General features: G+C 38.8%; 1 protein-coding gene across 2 annotated transcripts in view; it reads left to right on the top strand.

Moving 5' to 3' along the window:
- The window catches only part of csmd2 (CUB and Sushi multiple domains 2), a 197,389-nt gene that overhangs the window by 115,789 nt on the left and 60,255 nt on the right, over nucleotides 1-21,345 (top strand). For both annotated transcript variants that reach the window (XM_077549513.1, XM_077549512.1), the window contains exons 18-30: nucleotides 968-1,155; nucleotides 1,717-1,905; nucleotides 3,103-3,219; nucleotides 3,600-3,815; nucleotides 4,731-4,919; nucleotides 5,526-5,695; nucleotides 5,820-5,976; nucleotides 7,600-7,791; nucleotides 9,010-9,136; nucleotides 19,485-19,687; nucleotides 19,847-20,038; nucleotides 20,453-20,591; nucleotides 20,952-21,139. In XM_077549513.1, the coding sequence (XP_077405639.1) occupies nucleotides 968-1,155; nucleotides 1,717-1,905; nucleotides 3,103-3,219; nucleotides 3,600-3,815; nucleotides 4,731-4,919; nucleotides 5,526-5,695; nucleotides 5,820-5,976; nucleotides 7,600-7,791; nucleotides 9,010-9,136; nucleotides 19,485-19,687; nucleotides 19,847-20,038; nucleotides 20,453-20,591; nucleotides 20,952-21,139 (2,267 nt within the window). The remainder of the gene's footprint in view (nucleotides 1-967; nucleotides 1,156-1,716; nucleotides 1,906-3,102; nucleotides 3,220-3,599; nucleotides 3,816-4,730; nucleotides 4,920-5,525; nucleotides 5,696-5,819; nucleotides 5,977-7,599; nucleotides 7,792-9,009; nucleotides 9,137-19,484; nucleotides 19,688-19,846; nucleotides 20,039-20,452; nucleotides 20,592-20,951; nucleotides 21,140-21,345) is intronic.

Below are 21,345 nucleotides of genomic sequence, written 5' to 3'. Positions count from 1 at the left end.
GAATCCTTCAAAAATAAAATAGATTATACCATAGTAATAACATAGTAACATATCATTAAGACTCAAATTTTTTATTTTGCTAATACCACTCCTCTCCGCCCGTTGCTAATCACCCAGTTTATGTATACAATTCCCAACTTCCTTTAAAATAATCCTTCAAAAATAAAATAGATTTTAACATAGTAATAACATAGTAACATATAGTAAAAAGTCATTAAGACTCAAATTTTTTATTTTGCTAATACCACTCCTCTCCGCCCGTTGCTAATCACCCAGTTTATGTATACAATTCCCAACTTCCTTTAAAAGAATCCTTCAAAAATAAAATAGATTTTAATATAGTAATAACATCGTAACATATAGTAAAAAGTCATTAAGACTCTAATTTTTTTATTTTGCTAATACCACTCCTCTCCGCCCGTTGCTAATCACCCAGTTTATGTATACAATTTCCAACTTCCTTTAAATAATCCTTCAAAAATAAAATAGATTATACCATAGTAATAACATAGTAACATATAGTAAAAAGTCATTAAGACTCAATTTTTTTATTTTGCTAATACCACTCCTCTCCGCCCGTTGCTAATCACCCAGTTTATGTATACAATTCCCAACTTCCTTTAAAAGAATCCTTCAAAAATAAAATAGATTTTAACATAGTAATAACATAGTAACATATAGTAAACAGCCAATTTGGCTAATACCACGCCTCTCTACCCATTGCTAATCACCCAGTTTGTGTTTACAAATGCCAATTTCATTTTTTTTAAAATTAAATATTTTATAGCATAGTAATAACATATTGACATTAAAGCAAAGAACCATTAAGACTCTCATTTTTATTTTGCTAATACCATACCCATTGCTAATCACCCAGTTTATGAATTTTATTATAAAAAAAAAAATAATAATTAGATTAGAACATGTAATATGTAATGAATTTCTTCACGCCATTTCCTCACCTTAGGTTTCGCACCGAGGTCAACTATGACATCCTCGAGGTCCGCGATGGCCGTTTCCCCTCTTCGCCGCTGATTGGAAGCTACCAGGGCACTCAAGTTCCCCAGTTCCTCATCAGCACCTCCAGCTTCCTGTATCTCCTCTTCTCCACTGACAAGAGTCACTCCGACATCGGCTTCCGAATACGCTACGAAAGTAAGAACTTGCTTTGTTGAACTCGGTAATATAAAGTTGACGCCGGCTGAATATCGCATGCGCCCTGAAAGGATCTCATTTGCCTTAGGCGGACCCAAATTAGATCCAAGCGGCAGTTAGAGGTGAACACAGTCCCCCGTCTCCTAAATACAGAAGTTCCTGTTGGAACGTCGAGAGTTTGGAAAGTACATGAGCTGATTAAACAGTCAAATAGACTCTTCTGCACTGACACAATTGGCCACCAGATTCTCCTAATTTCATCTTGTTGGGCTCACAGCAAAATCCCTTTGCAGTTCCTCTGTAGGTAAATCTTTGCAAAGCATGAATAATTTACTCCGAGCCCCACTCATGCGGAAATATTGCGGAGTGGAAAAAGAGGACTAAAACTTCTCATTCGTTTGTCGAAAGAGGATGCTCCACTAAATAATTAATCAGGGCTGCTTTAAAAAAAAAAAAAAAGTCGTGCTGCATTTAATAATTCTTTGCCCCCTGATTGACCGAATGGAATTCAGGGAGTTATCTCGTTGGTTGTGATTCTGATTCGCACCCTTTTCTCTGCAGCCTTGCAGCTGCAGTCGGATCACTGCGTGGACCCGGGCATACCTGTCAACGGACTGCGGCACGGAAACGACTTCTATGTGGGCGCTCTGGTGACATTTAGCTGTGACGCGGGGTACACGCTCAGTGATCCAGAGCCTCTGGAATGTGAACCCAATTTTCAGTGGAGCCGCCCACTGCCTAGCTGCGACGGTACGCTCCACAATGTTGAGCTAAAAATGGAAAGTTGCATGCCAAGCTCGGCCTGTTGCTGTGTTGTTTTAGATGGAAAAAAATATATATTTTAAAATCTTCCACCTCATTTCGTCATACGTTGTTTATACGGACAGCAGTGAGTTTTTGTTTTGATGTCTTCCTCAACTATAAATGTTGATTTTTGCACACAATGTTGATGATAGCAATCTATCATATTTTTTACTTGCTCATAAACGTACCAGGGTTATAATAGTTTGGGAGTTTTCTGTGATTGGTTGGATCGAGATCGGACAATATTTACCATGGTATGCAAAATCAGTGATCGGCTATAATGTCTTAATTTGCCCGATCGATTGATGAACGTCATTGATCGGCTCCACAAAATAAGAAATGACATGTTATGTTTCATGTTCATCAGCATTTTTTTTGAAGATTCCCTCTTGCATTTCAATTAACGTCAATTAAATGTGGGTTAGTTTTCATCACTTTTAGTTTCCCCAAAAAATGCTTCGTTTTAATTTTGTTTTTATTGGTTTAGGATTTTTTTTTTTTTGCGCATTTCTTGTGTAAAAATAAAGTATTGTTTATAAAAACTTAAAAAAAACAAAAATGTTTTTAAAACAACCATCCACAAATCAAATACAGGTATTGTATAACAAATACAGGTATGGTATAACGTTCCACAGACTTTGAATTACAGTAAGTGCATAAAAACGTCTTAAATAAGGCTAAGCTAGTCCCACTTTTCATCCCTTGTTTGCCAAGTTGCCAACTTCTAAAATGGATTTTGTGGCTTGAACTCCTAAAGTATTACACAGAAAGAAGTATTCCAAGAGAAGTATTTCACGTATAACGCTACAAGCCACTTGTTTTTAGCTGTAAGTCATAATCACATTGGATGGATGCTAGCTTGCTATCTAGCTAGCTAGCTAAGATTTTGTTTTCTTTTCGTTAGTTTTTTTTTTTTTATCATTTTGTTTTTTATTCTGTTTACGCAAATATTTTTTTTCAATTTTAGTTTTATTTCATCCGTTTTCATTAACTATAATAACCTTGAAGTGCATTTTTACAATTTGCTGTGTCTGTCCATCTACTTTGGTTTGTCCTTTTGAACATACACCTGTCTGTTCTCATTCTCTTCTTCGTTCACGTGTTGTCCCCATTTTTCTTTTTCTTTTTTTTTTTTTACACCAGCACTGTGCGGGGGTTACATCCAGGGCAACTTTGGCACCATCCTGTCTCCCGGCTTCCCAGACTTTTACCCGCACAACCTCAACTGCACTTGGATAATCGAGACCTCCCATGGCAAAGGTGAGCAGAAGAATTCTGTCGACATGTTGGAGCAGTCAGAATCCATTTACCTTACAATGTCATCTACCTCCCATCTTAAGTGGCCTTTATGCGTCACCGAACAAGCTGTCATTATGTTAGAGAGCAGGACTGATAGGCTGGCCTAAGGCTATGGCGTCGGGGGGGAGGCTCAGCAGTCATGTCGCCGTTGGAATAGAGCTAGGATCAAATTGACACCGACGTTTTTTTTCTTGTGGCTATAATGTTTGAATTTTAAAAAATATATACATTGTAGAATCTTCTCAGCTTATACATATTGAGCGTTTACGAACTGAAGAATCATAAAGTGCCTAAAAACTCAAGTAATAAAAAACAGAATTTTTGTCCCTTTCCTTTCAAAGGTGTCCAGTTTAACTTCCACACTTTCCATCTGGAGAGCCCTCACGACCACTTGTTGGTGACGGAGAACGGCAGCTTCTCGCAGCCCCTGTGGAGATTGACCGGCTCCACGTTGCCGCCACTTCTGAGCGCCGGGCTGTTTGGAAACTACACGGCTCAGATTCGCTTCCTCTCCGACTTCTCCGTTTCATACGAGGGGTTCAACATCACGTTCTCTGGTGAGCATGGCCTCCATTATTTGATTGATTTGCAGATATGGCGATGTGTTTGTAGGAATGAAATAAGAGTTTTGTCTAAGGAGGGATTTTGTACTGTGGATATACGTGCCTTTACATACAGACAAACATTCATCTTTTGAATATCCTACTCCTCCTCAATTTAGGAATTGTTCAACAACAAAAAAAAACCACTGTGAAAAATCACTTTGACCCAGGAGCAGCATATACAATGAAAACAGCAAGAGGCCCCAGAATTGAACCCTGTGGAACACCATATGTTCCGTTATACATTTGAATTCCTATTGCACATATTTGTCCAACAAGTTTAACTCATTCATCTCAGCCATTTTCACTGAAGCAACCCCCGTTCACTCACGGCTGTTTGACTGGATTTTGAATGATTTTGCAAGGCCAACAGAATATTGTGTTCTAGTGCTGTAATGTAGATTAGTGTCTCTTCTAGTACATTGTTTCCATTTTGCATTAATTAGCATTGGAATATAGCTAAGTTTCATCATTATTCGCAAACCTGTTGAAAACACTGGGAAAAAGAGCTTGTTGCAACATGGCCCTGGATGATCTCTTATACTCTGCTGCCTTCTGTTTTTTTTTTTTTTAATAACTACCATTGCTTTAAGCGACCTCTTCGGGTCAGAAGTTGCATCAAAGCCTTCTGTATGCTCTAACATACTTTTTGGGCACCATGGCAATATTTAAAATAGAACGTTTTTATACGTTTTTGGGGTTTGAATGAGTTAAGAACTAATACACAAAAAGAGGTTATCACTGATAGTATTATTCAGTTTTGATGACACTTAGTTGTTTATATATTTATCATGGTGGTAGAATTATTTTCCTTTCGCTCTCAGAACAATAAATTGAGTAATTGTGTTTATGTTTGTGTCTTTTTCCCAGAATATGATCTGGAACCATGTGAAGATCCAGGAATCCCAACCTACAGTACCAGAAAGGGCCTCCAGTATGGAGTGGGAGATGCCCTCATCTTTTCCTGTTTCCCTGGTTACAGACTAGAGGGTCCTGCGAGAGTGGTGTGCTTAGGGGGTAGGAGGCGGGTCTGGAGCTCCCCTCTGCCAAGGTGTGTTGGTAGGTGGTCACATACTTTATTTTAGCTTTCATCACCCACGTATACCCTTACATTGTCATGCCACCAAAAACGGACGTTCGCATGCACTCAAATAACTTTTTTAATTCTATTCTATCAAATGTATTTTGAATTGGGGGGGGGGGGGGTGAGGACCAGGAAGTGTGGGATGCTCTCACTTCTTCTTACGCACTGAATGAAGCAGACATTGAAGGGGAAAAAAACTAGTGAAATAGTCCTGGAACTTTTCTGACACGCCTCATATAATACACGCACGTAACGACAACGTTTTCCTCAAATTTATTCCGTGAGTATGGGTGAGAAAAATCCAATTTTTGAGCTAACATGAGTGTTAATTATAGTCAGATTGCACTGTGATTATGTTGATGCACCTCTCAACATTCCGTTCTGGACCACATTCCTCATCTCACCCCACCTCCACTTATTTCCCTATGCATGACAGAATAAATACATACCTAAATACATACTGTACTGTATGTGCTGAGCTACAATCATATAGCGATTGACATGTCCTCTGCTCTCTCCAAAACCTTCCCCCTTTCCACTCTTCCACTCGTCCTCTCCCCGTTCCCCCTCTTTTCCTCTAGCTGAATGTGGCTCCTCCGTGACTGGCATGCAAGGGGTGCTTCTCTCCCCCAACTACCCCGGTTACTATGGCAACAACCACGAGTGCATCTACTCCATCCAGACGCAGCCGGGCAAAGGCATCCAGCTCCGAGCGCGAGACTTCCGACTGGAGGAGGACGACATACTCAAAGTGAGAGATGGGAAGGAGTCCCCGTACCCCCCCCCCCCCCCTCCCGTGTTAGCGTGGATGCTCAACCACCGTTGATCATCTTAATAACGATCCCCTCCCATTATTCTGTGATTGTTTTTTTCAGGTGTTTGATGGCAGCAGCAATTCGGCTCGTCTGCTCGGAGTGTTTACAGGCAATGAAATGCTCGACACAACCCTGAACTCCACCTCGAGCTCCATGTGGCTGGAGTTCGTCACCAATGCAGAAAATACCAGTAAAGGCTTTGAGCTACACTTCACCAGTGAGTAACACTCTCTCTCTCTCCTAGTTTTTACATGCATCAAAAATAATAGTTTAGAAATAATAAAATATAGGAGGTAAAATACTGTACGCCCTTTTACTAGCACACATCAAACAACTGTAATTTAAGAAATATTTACATAAAAATGTATTACAATGTCCAAACATGAAGCATTATAAAATAAGGTCAACTACGACCTATCATCATCATCACGTTTTCAACACACTGTACGTGTAGGTAGATAGTAGAGACGTCAGCGTTTTTAACTCTTTGACTGCCAGACGTTTTCAGAAACGGGTTGTCCCCAGTGCCAGCCGATTTTAAGCATTTTGACTGATCTTTCAAGGTCCATAGAAAATTATGTGTTTGGACTATGGAAACACACATACTACCAAATGAAAGATTGGACTCTCATCTTTCATCAGAAAAAAAAGTTTGTTTCTACCTTATTCGGTTTTTGAGTAATCAACAATAGAAAATGGTTAGTTTCACCTCTGTTTTGAAACAAACGTCTTTTAACGTCTTTGGCACTCCTCCATAGGATTTTACTAAACGTTATTTAACGTTTTTGGCAGTCAAAGAGTTAAAAGGGAATCGTGACAGCTATAGATGAACATATTAACGTTGATTGTACACTCTCATACTGTAGACAAAGTGTTGTCTAGCTTAACCCATTCACCACCAACAACAGCTAAAATGGATCTTTGACGTCTATAGCCGTTAATGGCAGTGAATCAGTTGAAAATGACAGTGGCCCCTGAATTTTTTTTTTACCATTATAGGATTAATATTTCAGGTCAAAAAATGCCATTATTTACTATATATATATATATATAGATATATACAGACGCTCCCCACCTTACGAACGAGTTACGTTCCGGACGATCGTTCGTAAGGTGAATTTGTTCGTAAGTTGCTTCAGTGCTATATTTTGTATTATAATTTATGTTTAAAGCCTATATAAGTATATTGAAGGTTTATATAAGTATGTTTAAGGCTTGTACAAGTAACCTGCATTGGTTTGTACTGAAAAAAAAACGTAATAAAATGGAGAGAATACGTACAGTACTGTACTGTACTACGTATGTTAGAGAGAGAGAGCGAAAGACACACACACAGTATGTACATGTACGTAATAAGATAAATAAAATGAAGTTTAACTTACTTTTGGAAGATGTACTCGATGCTTAAGGAGATGATGGAGGAGGAGGATTTTATATCATGAGAGATTCTTCGTCGTCGCTGGAATCGGCTTCAAAAGTTATTTCCTGCTTCATGGGGACCGGCGTTTTCTTCCTCCTCCTCCTCGCCACGTTGCTCAGCCTCCAATGAGCTCTCACAGCGCCAATCGTCGGAAAGAAACACTACGCGCAATACAAAATCTTACTTAAGCATTTCTTTCCGAACATTTTTCGACATACTGTACGCGCAGAAATGTTCGTATGTACCGTTGTTCGCAACTCGAATGTTCGTAAGTAGGGGAGCGTCTGTACATAGATTACTTTTTAATCTGTAACTGGCAACTCTGATCATGTTTCACTCAATCAACTTCCATAATGACCTCCAAATGTCCTGTCTATTCCTGCCTCCAACCCCTGTTTGACTTTTTCGCCCCCCACCAAGGCTTCGAGCTGGTGAAATGTGAAGATCCCGGCACCCCCCAGTTTGCCTACAAGCGAGAAGACAAGGGTCATTTTGCCGGGAGCACTGTGTCGTATAGCTGTGACCCCGGCTACACCCTGAAAGGCCCCGAGGTGCTTACTTGCCTGAGGGGGGAGAGGAGGGCATGGGACAGCCCCCTTCCACTTTGCGTCGGTGAGTCAGATCATCGTTCGTCCGGCTTGAAAATGTTTGGCTTTGGTTGCCAATATGTGCAGCTGGTGATCCTCAGGCAAAGGTCTGGTCATAGTCGCGTGGTCAGGGTTATAAAATGTTTGCGATTTGGTGTTAGTGCCCTCTGGCTCTGGAATAAACTACAAAGGCAAAGCAAGCAAACCGTAATCCATTTGAATTCATTGAAGTTCATGGACAGGTCACATTGTACATGCATTTTTTCGTTTGTATCTTTTAAGACTTTATAGCCATGGATAGCATACCTTTTGTTATTTTTGTGTGCCGAGCTTGCTATATTTATGATGTGGCAGCCAGAAATAATGTCAGTTGTTGCTTGAATGCATAATATTGAGAAGTTATTGTCAATAAGGTGGGGCTTTAGGACCCAGATGCGAGAAGGCAGAGCAAGGAGGCAGAGGTGCAGTCCAAAAAAGAGGTTTTAATTTCAAATCAAAAAAAAGCTAACTTCAAAGTACAAAACAAATGGAACTAACAAAACCTGAAGCAAAACATGAAAAAACAACTAAGGCGAGACTAACAACATGACATGGATCCGGATAAGGCAAAGAGGTCAGCGTGACGTGGCGAAAGACTTACGAACGTGGCAACAGCAAAAAATGAACCGACACAGACAGGGGGGAGACAACCGACTAAATACACCAACACTAATGACATGACAAGACACACCTGGCTGAGGGCACTGATTGGATGACACATGAGGGTAATGGGGAAAGGTGGACACAATCAGGGTTGACACAGACACCACACGAGGAAGGGCAAGTGACCAGAAACGAGAGGAGTCAGACTTTTCACACTAAAACAGGAAATGACAAGACAAGGGGAAAACATGACAGGGAGTAAACAAGACTGAAAGTAAACATGACAGTTATAATAAAAATATATTTCTCCTTTACCTTCATTGCTGGCTCCTATATCATATAATTATTTTCGCTTCACTGTGAGGCCTCTTTATCGTAGTCTTTCTGTAACTCACTCATAGCTGATTGTTGTATTTCAGTGTAATTGTCCTGTTCTCAGAATGTAATTGTTATAATTCTTCAGCCTCCATTTGTATGAAGGAGCTATTATGCTCTCAGAGGAATGGCGCTTGTATTGCTCTTGTCAGATGAGATATCACGTGAAATATGACCAAAAGCGACTTGCAATTTTAGACCCACAAATGCTTCCTTCTCTTTCTAGCTGAATGTGGAGGCACCATTAAGGAGGAGCCCGCCGGCCGGATCCTCTCTCCAGGGTACCCATCGCCGTATGAACACAACCTGCACTGCGTGTGGACTATTGAGGCTGCGCCAGGAAGCACTATTAGGTTTGAACAATGCTCTTTGTTTTCCTTTGGTGGACTTGCTACTAGTTTGATTACGTTCTTGGCTTTGGTTCAATGTACTTCCATTTGTGCAGTGGTATACATCACTCAGGCGGGCTGTCATCAATCACCTGCGAGCTGATGTTGGCCTGTAGTTGACTTACTTTTAGGTGGAAAAAAATACTACCTTGGATTGCTTCTCTAGGGATTATTAAAGAAAGAAAGAAAGAAAAAGACACACTTGTGAAGAACATGATGAGGATGTGCAGTTTTGCATATCTGACTTCTCATAATAATAATAATAATTAGAGCTGTCAAAATATGCCAATTAATCGATGATCAAATTAATCGACAATTATTAAAATTTTCCAGCAATGGTTTGGAGCCATTTTTTTTTAATTTTCCAAATCTCTGATTTCAGCATGTTTACAGTAATTGTTCACTGGTTTTTGTAAACCTTCATGAAAAAAATCTTTTGTGTTTAATCACAATAAGACATTTGAAAACATCTGTTTTTACTTTGGAAAACAATGACCTAACCGGTAACATAGCACAACATCAACCCCCCCATTTATTTTCTTTTTTTAAATCACTATATGAAAAGGAAGTACGAAATAACAAATAATGATAACAACAAAATATGGCAATTAATCGATGATCAAATTAATCGACAATTATTAAAATTTTCGAGCAATGGTTTGGAGCCATTTTTTTTTTATTCTCCAAATCTCTGATTTCAGCATGTTTACAGTAATTGTTCACTGATTTTTGTAAACCTTCATGAAAAAAATCTTTTGTGTTTAATCAAAATAAGACATTTGAAAACATCTGTTTTTACTTTGGAAAACAATGACCGAACCGGTAACATAGCACAACATCAACCCCCCCATTTATTTTCTTTTTTTAAATCACTATATGAAAAGGAAGTACAAATAACTACCAATCACTAGTTAATAAACAGTTATCAGGGAAAAAATGCTCTTGTAATACACTGAATTGCAAAATTTGATAAATCGATAAATCAATTGAATAATCAATTGAAATAAATATAAAAATATTTGATAGTTAATAATAATAATAATAAAAATAATAATAATAGTAGTAAATTTACAGAAAATGGTGCTAAGATGAAACTCAAGATCCCCAGGACGGACCCCTGGGGCACCCCTGAAGTAACTGGAGAAGGGGACAGATGTTATATTAAAAAAAAAATAAGACATGTAGTCTGTGTACAGAATATAATCTTTAGCAGTTTAAGACATCCAGCATCACAGCTGTTATCAACAAAAACATAAACCTTGTGGGACTAATAAGGCCCACATGATTTTGCTTTCTGTCACTATCGATAGCCCTTATATGGACACAATGTTACCAATATTATCATTTACTTTCTATCGACATGAATTATGCACTTTGTTTTTGTTCAAACAAATGTCATTTGTTTTGTTTACCTGTCTGGGGAATGCTTTAGCTACTGCTTCAAACTTGTCACTCTTAAAGGTTGTTGTGTTAAAGATCCAATTCGGCCTCACAATGCACATAGAATAACTTCAAAGCTTCGACAGAATTATTTTAAGTTTTTAGTTCTCTAACCGTTTGGAAGAATAGCCTCTTGGCATGTCATGACCAATGTCGGGCATGTGTATGACCTACACTCGCCGCATGTCATATAGCAACAATATGTAATACAGTAATAGTACAGAGAGGGATATTACTGCTCATTTGTAAATGACAGTGGTTAAGGTCTGTGCATATTTACAGGAATTAAATAATGACCCTATTTCATTTGAAGTCAATGTATGACACACTCATTTCATAGCGATGCTTTAGCTTGCAAACGCCGCGACTGCCTTTTGTGCAGGTGTGAGCCACTACATGTTCTCAGGACTTGAGTTTTATTTGAGACCGGTTGCAAAAGAATAACAAATATCACATAAATAAAAAATTAAAAAAAAAATATATATATATATATATATATATATATATATATATATATATATATATATATATATATATATATATATATATATATATATATATATATATATAAATGTTGGCTGATTTTGCACATTTGACATTTTTTTGGGATCCTTCACCGTCTTTAAGGTTCATTAACTCATTCACTGCCATTGACGATTATAAACGTAATTAGTTTAACTTTTTATTTTGTTAACAAGAGTATGAAAACCTAGAATTTTTTTTATTGTTCATTTAGAACAGATATAAAATGTGTGATTAATCATGAGTTAACTATTGAAGTCATGCGATTAATTACGATTAAAAATGTTAATCACCTGATGCCCCTAATTTTTAATAATCATCTCGTCGGGCGATTACATTTTTAAGTGTAATTAATCGCATGACTTCAATAGTTAACTCATGATTAATCACAAATGTTATATCTGTTCTAAATGAACAATAAACAAAAATTAATTACGATTAAAAATGTTAATCACCTGATGCCCCTAATTTTTAATAATCATCTCGTCGGGCGATTACATTTTTAAGTGTAATTAATCGCATGACTTCAATAGTTAACTCATGATTAATCACAAATGTTATATCTGTTCTAAATGAACAATAAACAAAAATTAATTACGATAAAAAATGTTAATCACCTGATGCCTCTAATTTTTAATAATCATCTCGTCGGGCGATTACATTTTTAAGTGTAATTAATCGCATGACTTCAATAGTTAACTCATGATTAATCACAAATGTTATATCTGTTCTAAATGAACAATAAACAAAAATTAATTACGATTAAAAATGTTAATCACCTGATGCCCCTAATTTTTAATAATCATCTCGTCGGGCGATTACATTTTTAAGTGTAATTAATCGCATGATTTCACTAGTTAACTCACGATTAATCACAAACTTTATCTGTTCTAGATGTACAATAAAAACAATTTTTTTTCTAGGTTTTCATACTCTTGTTAACAAAAGTGGAAGAAAATGTTAAATTCATAGAAATAGTTCAAATGAATTTTTTATGTTTATAGCCGTCAATGGCAGTGAATGAGTTAATGGGTTTGGAACCTCAAATTCCCTGGCATTGCCTCCTCATACATACATAGGTCATCTTTACCTACATGCCTTTGATCATGCCCACAAAATCCATGAGAAGAATATGCAATGCATTTGTCGAGGGGCATCTCATTGAGGTAAATGGCATAACTGAAGGTAGGACAGTAGTCAAGCATTTCTGATTCTAGAGAGAAAACCGAAAACTCAAAAGCTTCCTGACTTGATGGAGAGGAGAGTATACTGTAGAATCAAGAAACAGTACGTCGAAATAAACTGCCATTGAAGCAACAAACCTTTGGTGGACTATTTTCCCAATTACTGTCATTGAGAAAGAAAAGTGGCATTTAGTGGCGAGCACTCTGATTTCAGACTAGTCTGTGGTTGGAGTCATCGCCTCACAGCATGTTGGCTCTGAGTTCTTGAGTGGCGTTTTCACATGTTTGTGTGTCTGGTTTGTTCTTTATGCGCTGACCAGTTTCCTTATAGTAAAAACAAAATAAATATTGTATTTTACTTAATTGAAATTTCAGCAATGTGAAAATTTGTGATTAATCGTTAGTTTAACTAGTGAAGTCATGTGATTAATTACAATTAATAAATTGTAATCACCTGACGTCCCTAAAATTATTAAAAATACGACGATTAAAATTTGTATTCGTGATTAATCGCATGACTTCAATATTTGACTCACGATTAATCACACATTTTATATCTGTTATAAATGTTCAATACATTTTTTTCTAGGTTTTCCTAAAAAAAAAATAATGAAATGAAAAAAAAAAGTTAAACTAATAGAAATAGTTCACATGAATTTTTGACGTCTATAGTCGTCAATGGCAGTGAATGAGTTAAACACATCTACCCTCTTTCAAACTTTCTTTCTAATTATTACATAGGGCATCACATAAACAATTAAATTACATCACACAAATAAATGACACATTTCATGCCCTGTTTCTTTGGTGATGCGTTTATTTGTTTCAACCATGATTGATAATCCCACAGAGAGTATTGGCAGGATCCCCTTGTACACACTGATGACCTCAGCCTAAAGGGGGACACAGTTCCTTTTCATTTTTTGGATTTGTCTTTGTCTTTTTTAGAGGTAGCAAAATGCCTGTTTGATATTTGCTCAGCAGAGGAAGTGATTCATATTTTTTTTATGACATCATTAACCAAACAAACGGGGAAAAAAGTACCAAGTCGTATCAAACATCTCGAGTAAAGATTCCATATTTCGGTAACCAAATCCGGGTCATTGCACCAATTAAAAAGTTCTGAGGGAGCTTCCACCCGATCCTTGTATCGAACATCATTAATTATTAGTATTATTGAATCCAATCCAGCTATATTTGTTAACCAAAGTGCAGCACAAAGCAAAAAGTAAATACTAACACCGATGGCATCAATTAAAACACAAGGTGTTTTAAAAAGGATGATATCAGACAGATGTTTTGTTTTTGGCTTCCTTCGCGTCTGGTAACGATGCCAGCAGCCCCTTAACGTTTGGGAAGACACCTGCGGTGTGTCTTCCTTTCTTTGCCGCTCAGCCCCGCGACACTAACAGCTCTTGTCTTGTCATTTAACCAGAGATCAGATTTAGCTTTTGACATCCTGCTTTTCTGAGGAACTACTTTCTCCAAGACAGTGATGCAGGTGAAATGCAACTATTATCCTATTATATTATATTATATACTATTATTATATCCTGTCATGGACAGCAAATTAAGATTAAATTTGCCATTGGATGGTCAGGAATACACTTAAAACTCCATTACTAAGGATGTTTTTTGTTTTTCTTTTAATTCTCCTATCCTGTGATGTCGTTTGCAATCTGGACCGCACAAACGGGCAATGAAACGTAATGTGTGTACAGTTAGCTATGTGTAAACATCTATAAATTTTCCATCCACACGCACACATGCATGTATATTGTCCTACATTTATTCATCTTCCGCACACACACACACACACACCTAGCCAGGCTCCCCACAGAATTTGCGATTGCAGCTTGACTGTTTTGTATTCATAGCTCTCTCCAATTCTCTCTCTGTTTCCCTCATATGAATACAAAGCAGTTAAAGCAGAATCAAAAGCCAGCCAAATAAATTGCATCCCGCCCTATCGCTCCTCCTTACCGTGGACGCATGACACTTGATTGACCTGTTTTATCACATTAAGAGGTGGACAAGAGGAGAAGAATAAAAAGCCCGCGCTATAAGGCTTCATTACCCAACTTTCTATTATTCTATGATTTGCACCTGGGATGACAAATCCTTCTTACCATGCATTCCTCACTACCAGAAAGTGACACGGAGAGACTGCATATTTAGATCTTTTAAAATAGGAACCAATTATCCAAATATGTAGCACACATCCATCCTATCCATCAATCTTTTAGTGACTTTTTAGTGCCTCATGTCCTTCCAACAGCATCCACCTCTTCCAGACTAGCTATGATTAACATTGGTCTTATTTCAAGATCCCTCCCCCGCCATGAGCTTTCTGCACCCACCTTGATGTGTGTCATTAAACCGATAAATCTCAAAATAGAACATGATGCCGTTCAATGTTTGGCAGTCAAAGTCTGAAGGTTGTCTTGGAACATATGAATGTGTTCATACTTAACACGGTGTAGGTAGGATCAAAAAGTAGCTACGGAATATAATTGTATTCTCGTTGTACGAGTCCCAAACTGTGCTCCTATAATCGAGTAGCACAGCAGTTATACGGTTATTCAGAATAAAATACAAATTACCCTTAAGTCAGTGGTTCTTCACCTGGGTATGATCAGGGGTTCGCTGAATCAGTCTCAGGGTCAAGACAAGTCAAGTCAAGACACACACCAATGATTTGTGATGATATGCCCCGCTTGGCCATCCTTGGCTGCAGGTGATCACGCTAAATAGCCTTTTGTATGCTCCAGCATTAAAAAACACACACATACAAAAACGTATAAATACGTATTTGGGACACATAAAACATTTAAAATAGAACGTTTTTGGGAGCAAATGAGTGCAATTCCTTCTGAAAAAAAGACATTTATTAACCAAATCTGTGCAGTATGGTGTGCCACAGGGTTCAATTCTGGATCCTCTGCTGTTTTCATTGTATCTGCTGCCCCTAGGTTTCCATCTTAAGAAAACAGCGGTGGTTGTTTTAAAGTGCTCTCTAAATATAACCTACATTTAAACACCTAGAATATTAGATGGTAAAAAAATAGATTCTGGATTCATTACAACCTTAAATTTGCCTCTCACATTTGCTTTTTTAACGAAGTCTGTCGGAACCCACAGTGCTTGATTTGTTCATAAATATATTTGGTAAGCTTTATCGTGTCAGGCTTCAGGCATCAGTGAGTTAAATCACGTAAACAGCTTTGAAGGGCAAGCAAGGAAGCCCCATTAGATTTGATTATTCTCTCTCTTGTCTTAGCAAGCATTCCAAGATAGTTTTCTATATCACATCCAATCATATTTTTTTTTGCGAGCCGCTCAAACGGCCCCGCTGAAATGCATGCAAGTGTATATGAACCGTTCATATAAACTAATTACACCTCTTTACTGATGAAGAGGTGTAAAGTAAACAGAGCCTCGGTTCACGGTGCCAATGCTATCTCTGCATGTAATTAGAAGTGAAATGATAAACAAATGTCTCGCTACTCGGTATATCCATTGCTTAACTCTTTCACTGCCAGACGTTTTCAGAAACGGGTTGTCGCCAGTGCCAGCCGATTTAAGCATTTTGACTGATCTTTCAAGGTCCACAGAAAATGTTGTGTTTGGACTATGGAAACACACATACTACCAAGTGAAAGATTGGACTCTCATCTTTCATCAGAAAAAAAAAAGTTTGTTTCTACCTTATTCCGTTCTTCAGTAATCAACAATAGAAAATGGTTAGTTTCACCGAAATGATCTGTTTTGAAACAAAAAACTGAGAAAAAGAGCTTTTTGTGAAACGATGTTATTTCGTGCACTCTAGTGAATTCTACACTTCTTTCTGTCCATGAATGATGCCACAAACACCTAAATAGTGCTTTACTTCTGTAAAACGCTTTCACCAACAATGAAAAAGTGTTTTTAGTTTGCAAAATACGTTTATTTCCATTCAACAGTGTAACAATTTGACAAAACAATTTCGCAAACTATTTACAAATGTGCGCAACTGTGGTACTACTTACAATTATGTGGATGTTTCAAATACAGTTTTTCTTTTTATAACGCTCCCCTGCGTGCAAGGAGACGCAGCAGGACTCGCGCAACAGATTAGTTTCACTTTCGCTTTGTGCGTTTCGCGTGCAAACGGCCTTTTTTTCCGGGGAATAGCAAGTAGCAGACTGTACACACTCCTCCGATGAATATGCATTGGACTCGGGGCCCTCTTCGTCGTCCGATTGAACGTCGCGCTGAGCGTGCTCGGTTGTGCTCCGCGTTTTCCGGTGTTGGCATCGCTCGCCCGTGAACCTCGTCAACCTCGGAGTCACCATCATCATCATCGATGATGATCATCGTCGTCATCAATGTGCTCTTTATAGCGTTGGTCGATGCTTTTCGTCTTTGAAAAAAAACGGCTCGACCGTGAGCTGCTTGCAAACCGGTCGCCATTATGGCTTCTTCAGCCAATGTCCCCTCAACACTCTAGCCCCGCCTCACGTCTTCTGCTGACGTCTACCCAATCTTGTCAAAAGAGAGTCATCACTGCCCTCTAGGGGCCAAAAATAGTCATTAGGCACAACAGATTTGCTGGAAACTTTCACCACAGATGCGGAAGGGTTCCCTCTACCCGTTTCAAAAAAAATAATAATAATAATTGGATGACGTCATTTAACGTCATTGGCAGCCCTCCGTAGGTTTTTACTTGACGTCCTTTAACGTCAGTGGCAGTGAAAGAGTTAATACGTCCTTAATTTTACGGAACAGAATGTACGCAATAAGGCAATTTGACAAATCGGCTATGTGCTGCTGTATTGGCCTTCACAGAACATTGCCGAGTAGCCTCTGGCTGCCGCCCGTGCCTCGCACGCTGTGGAAATCGGATTCTGACACCAATTATGCTAACACAGCAGGAAGTTATTTCTCAACGTCAACAAATCAGCGGGTTGCTATTTTTCCTATGCATCATTTGAAGCTCAAAGATTCTGCATTGCTTGTGTGTGTGTGTCTGCATATGTTTGCGGTTGATTTTTAAACTGCTACTTTTTACTGTATTAAACTGTTTGCTAGAATACTAAGTAGCCCAAGTTTAGAGCTTAAGTTGGCATACCCACATACACTTGAATTAACCAAGTATTCCATATACAGTCATCTCCAAAAGTATTAGAACGGACATTATTTAAAAATTTGGTGTCAAGCCTGCGACCCATTGACCTCACCAGACTTTCTTCATTTGAAATACTTATCCAGGCCTTTTACTGCAGCCTCTTTCATTTCTTGTTTGTTTCTTTTCACTCTCCTCTTCGGGAGGTAAGATGGATGCTCTATTGGGTTCAAATCTGGTGAAGATCTTTAAATTATTCTACTAAATCAATTAATCATTTTCATGGTGTTTCATAACATTGAACCCTGGTATTACTCTATTCACACTCTTATATTTCTACAGTCATATCTTGATATTTGGAATTGGTGACGCCAGCAAGATGCCGCATTACCCCGATTCCGAGCGTTTGAGAGAACATTGTGTCATCTTGACTGGCACTTCATTTACATCTACCAGCCAAGCCTAACATAATTTGCCCGCGCTTTCTCATCTCATCCCAGGACAGCTCTCTTTTTTTTTTATTTTGTGTTTATTGATTTATTTTTAAAGGAATGAGTCAGCACGGGGGTGCAGGGATTGTTATCAAGACTGACATGCTGTATATATATATATATATATATATATATATATATATATATTTTTTTTTTTAAAGATCAAACTTTTATCCTTAAGTAGGTGTGGACGTACGATATTGACAGCCCGTTTGTATAAAATATGGTCTTGCACATGTTCAGACTGCAAGCTATAGAAAATACCGTTCAGAATCCACCGCACCGAAACTGCCCTACTTTCGCACACTCAAACGCACGCATTCGCATCGAGCTGGCTTGTAACATCCAGCTGGATGATAGCTGTCTTTGGTGAAAGTGAAGAGTACATATTTTGACAGCAACATCTTTCTGATGTAGAGGCTGAAAATTAAATGCCGGGGCTGAAGTAGCTGCTTGACTGACACTGCAAAACATCAGTTGAATGCTCGGCATCTGGTGTCTGTGATTATATTTAAAATGTCGTTTGTCCCTCTGCTTGATTCTGCCGGCCCTTTTCTTTTAAGGGCCTTTTGGTCTGTTGTTATTTTAAACACATGCCTACTTTTGGTGCGCTGATTCATCTAAATGCATTGTAGTTTTATATAAGCCATTTATATTATAATATGGGCTATTGTCTTTGAGTTTGTTTGTTTTCATCAAATAGAGAGAAAGTAGCTTTGTAAACTGTTTTGGTTTTGATCAGTTTTATATTATCCATTGCAGTGGTTTTGTTTGTATAGGTTTTAAACTGCACTGCATTATACTGAGAGGTGCCTCTATTGTTCTAATGGCTGCCAATGGATTGTATAGGTGTAACTATAATTTCCTGTATAAGTAGCCGTAGGAAAATTTTGCCCTTTTTAGTTTCCTAAACAATAATATAAAGGGTTCCAATGCCAATTCACACAGTTGAGCTTAGCCAAACAGATTTTGATTACAATTAAACTTGGTGTACTTGTTGATAATGGTGGCACGTCACTAAATCTGACATTTTAGGTCATTTGGAGCAGAGTTTTGGGAGCTACGGTCCACCAAATCTGGACATTTTTCGACAAAACTGGTTCAATGAATATTCAACTTTCAATGAATGTCTTAGGGTTTGGATACTGTGAGTCCCTATTGATGCTTTAAAAACAATCTCTGACATTTTTTATGTTTTGGAGAACATGAGATCCACAAGGTGAAATTATAGATTAAAATGGGAAGTTAGTAAAATATGTACCAATCTTCAAAATGATTGTTGAATTCACTTTCCAAAGATAGCTGTTTTGTGAAGATTGACCTTGTAGTTAAAATGATTCAAAGGAAGGTGGCCACACCTTTTTTTTGCCAAAAATGTCCAAATTTGGTGGGCCGTAGCTCCCAAACCCATGCTTTTGATTGACCTAAAATTCGAAATTTAGTGCTGTGCCATCACTATCAACAAGTACACCAAGTTTCATTAAAATCAAAATCTGCTGGGTCAAACCCACCGCGTGATTTGGCTTGGAACAACCCTGTAACCGTGCATTCTGTGTCTTTTCCTCTACTAGTCTGCATTTCCTGGTTTTCCACACCGAAGAGATCCATGACGTGCTTCGGATCTGGGATGGGCCCCAGGATGGCGGCGTGCTGCTGAGGGAGTTGAGCGGCTCATCGGTGCCGCCAGATGCGCACAGCACCTTCAACACCATCAGCATGCAGTTCACCACCGACTTCTTCACTAGCAAGCAAGGCTTTGCAGTGCAGTTCTCTGGTGAGGCTGAGGATCATGACACTCATGATTATCATGCAAGAGGAGGATTTTGATAGTTTTGCTTGAAAGAGAAAATTCAAATCCTCACTGGTTAACATTTTTATGGCAGTGATACTTTCATCTCAGTCAGGTTCCTTTTTACTTCCCCTGCTTCTTCAGTCTCTACCGCCACCTCATGCAATGACCCGGGCATGCCGACTAATGGGACCCGCAGTGGTGACAGCAGGGAGCCAGGGGACCATGTGGTTTTCCAGTGTGACCCTGGCTACATCCTGCAGGGCGCCAACAAAATCACCTGCACTGAAATCAGTGGTCGCTACTTCTGGCAGCCAGACCCTCCTACTTGCACAGGTACGACACATTTCGAGCACAGCATGCAAAGTGACCTGTGGCTTATCATGACATAAGAAGTATGATTAGCAGACTTCAAGACTTCATGTTTCATAAGAGTGAACGAGTGTCATATACCAGCAACTATGATATAACCTCTGTGGCTTGACTGACTTCTGAAAAGGTTGGACGAAACAGTTCCCTAACAGACTAACCGAATCTTAAGTGGCAAATTCGATTACATAGTGTCCTAGACAGTCACTGCAACAGACATATCTGATTATAATGCCTCTCCACAAACAAGACTGACCCTCTGGCTTGACATCAGCTATAAATGTCTTTGGATGTGATCATGCTTGATGCTTTCTGGTGAGGGGGATCTAATAATGCTTGAGTTTAGATTGATTTATGTTTTGAATTTCTGCTTTTTCAAAGCTCCATGTGGCGGCAACCTGAGCGGTCCAAGTGGCCTCATCCTTTCTCCGGATTATCCGGAACCATACCCTCATGGGCGAGAGTGTGACTGGACTGTTACTGTCACGGAGGACTACGTCATTGCCCTCAGCTTCAACCAGTAAGATTAATTGACTCTGAATGTTTAAGTAAAACCACATAATAGTCTATTTTTTTCCATCTAAGAAACTCAGAATGCTAAGCGAGCCCCTAAATTCCCGTGGCAAATCCAGGTCCAGAAAGTAAAAACCCTGCCTTGCTATAGTGCTCATTTACCTGCTAGGGAGCTAGCTAGATAGCTTCAGGGGCTCAAGCCAAACTGTGGCAGTGTTTTTACTTTCTGGACCTGGATTTGCCACCTCTGCATTCTGTCTCTCTCTCGCATTGTGTGTCTATTAAGGCAAAATTTGACAAGAATTTTAATCGACTGACACCTCTAGTGTTTATGCATAATAAGTATTTTCTTCTCTCATTCAACCAGATTCAGCTTGGAGCCCAGTTATGACTTCTTACATATCTATGATGGGCCGGACTCCCTCAGCCCTTTGCTGGGAAGCTTTTACGGCACAGACGTTCCCGATCGTATCGAGAGCAGCTCCAACACGCTCTTCCTGGCCTTCCGCAGCGATGCCTCCCTCAGCAGCAATGGATTTGTGCTTCAGTACACAGGTTTGCACTTTGTGTACATTGTTTCTTCTAACTTCCTTTTCGGACTCGTCTGGGGTGAGTGGGATTCCCTGGAAGGATTTATTGATCAACGCCTACCTTGGAGGCTGACTAAATCGATGAATTGAGAAGACGAAAAGGTGGCTGCAGTAGTTCTTAAGCTCTTTTTTTAAGCTCTTTGCTTTGCTTCCACCAAAGCACATAAGATA

This window comes from Vanacampus margaritifer, chromosome 17 (genome assembly GCF_051991255.1).
Source record: "Vanacampus margaritifer isolate UIUO_Vmar chromosome 17, RoL_Vmar_1.0, whole genome shotgun sequence".
Lineage (NCBI taxonomy): Eukaryota > Metazoa > Chordata > Actinopteri > Syngnathiformes > Syngnathidae > Vanacampus > Vanacampus margaritifer.
Note: the sequence above shows the minus strand (reverse complement) of the source record. Positions and strands in the feature narration are given on the sequence as shown.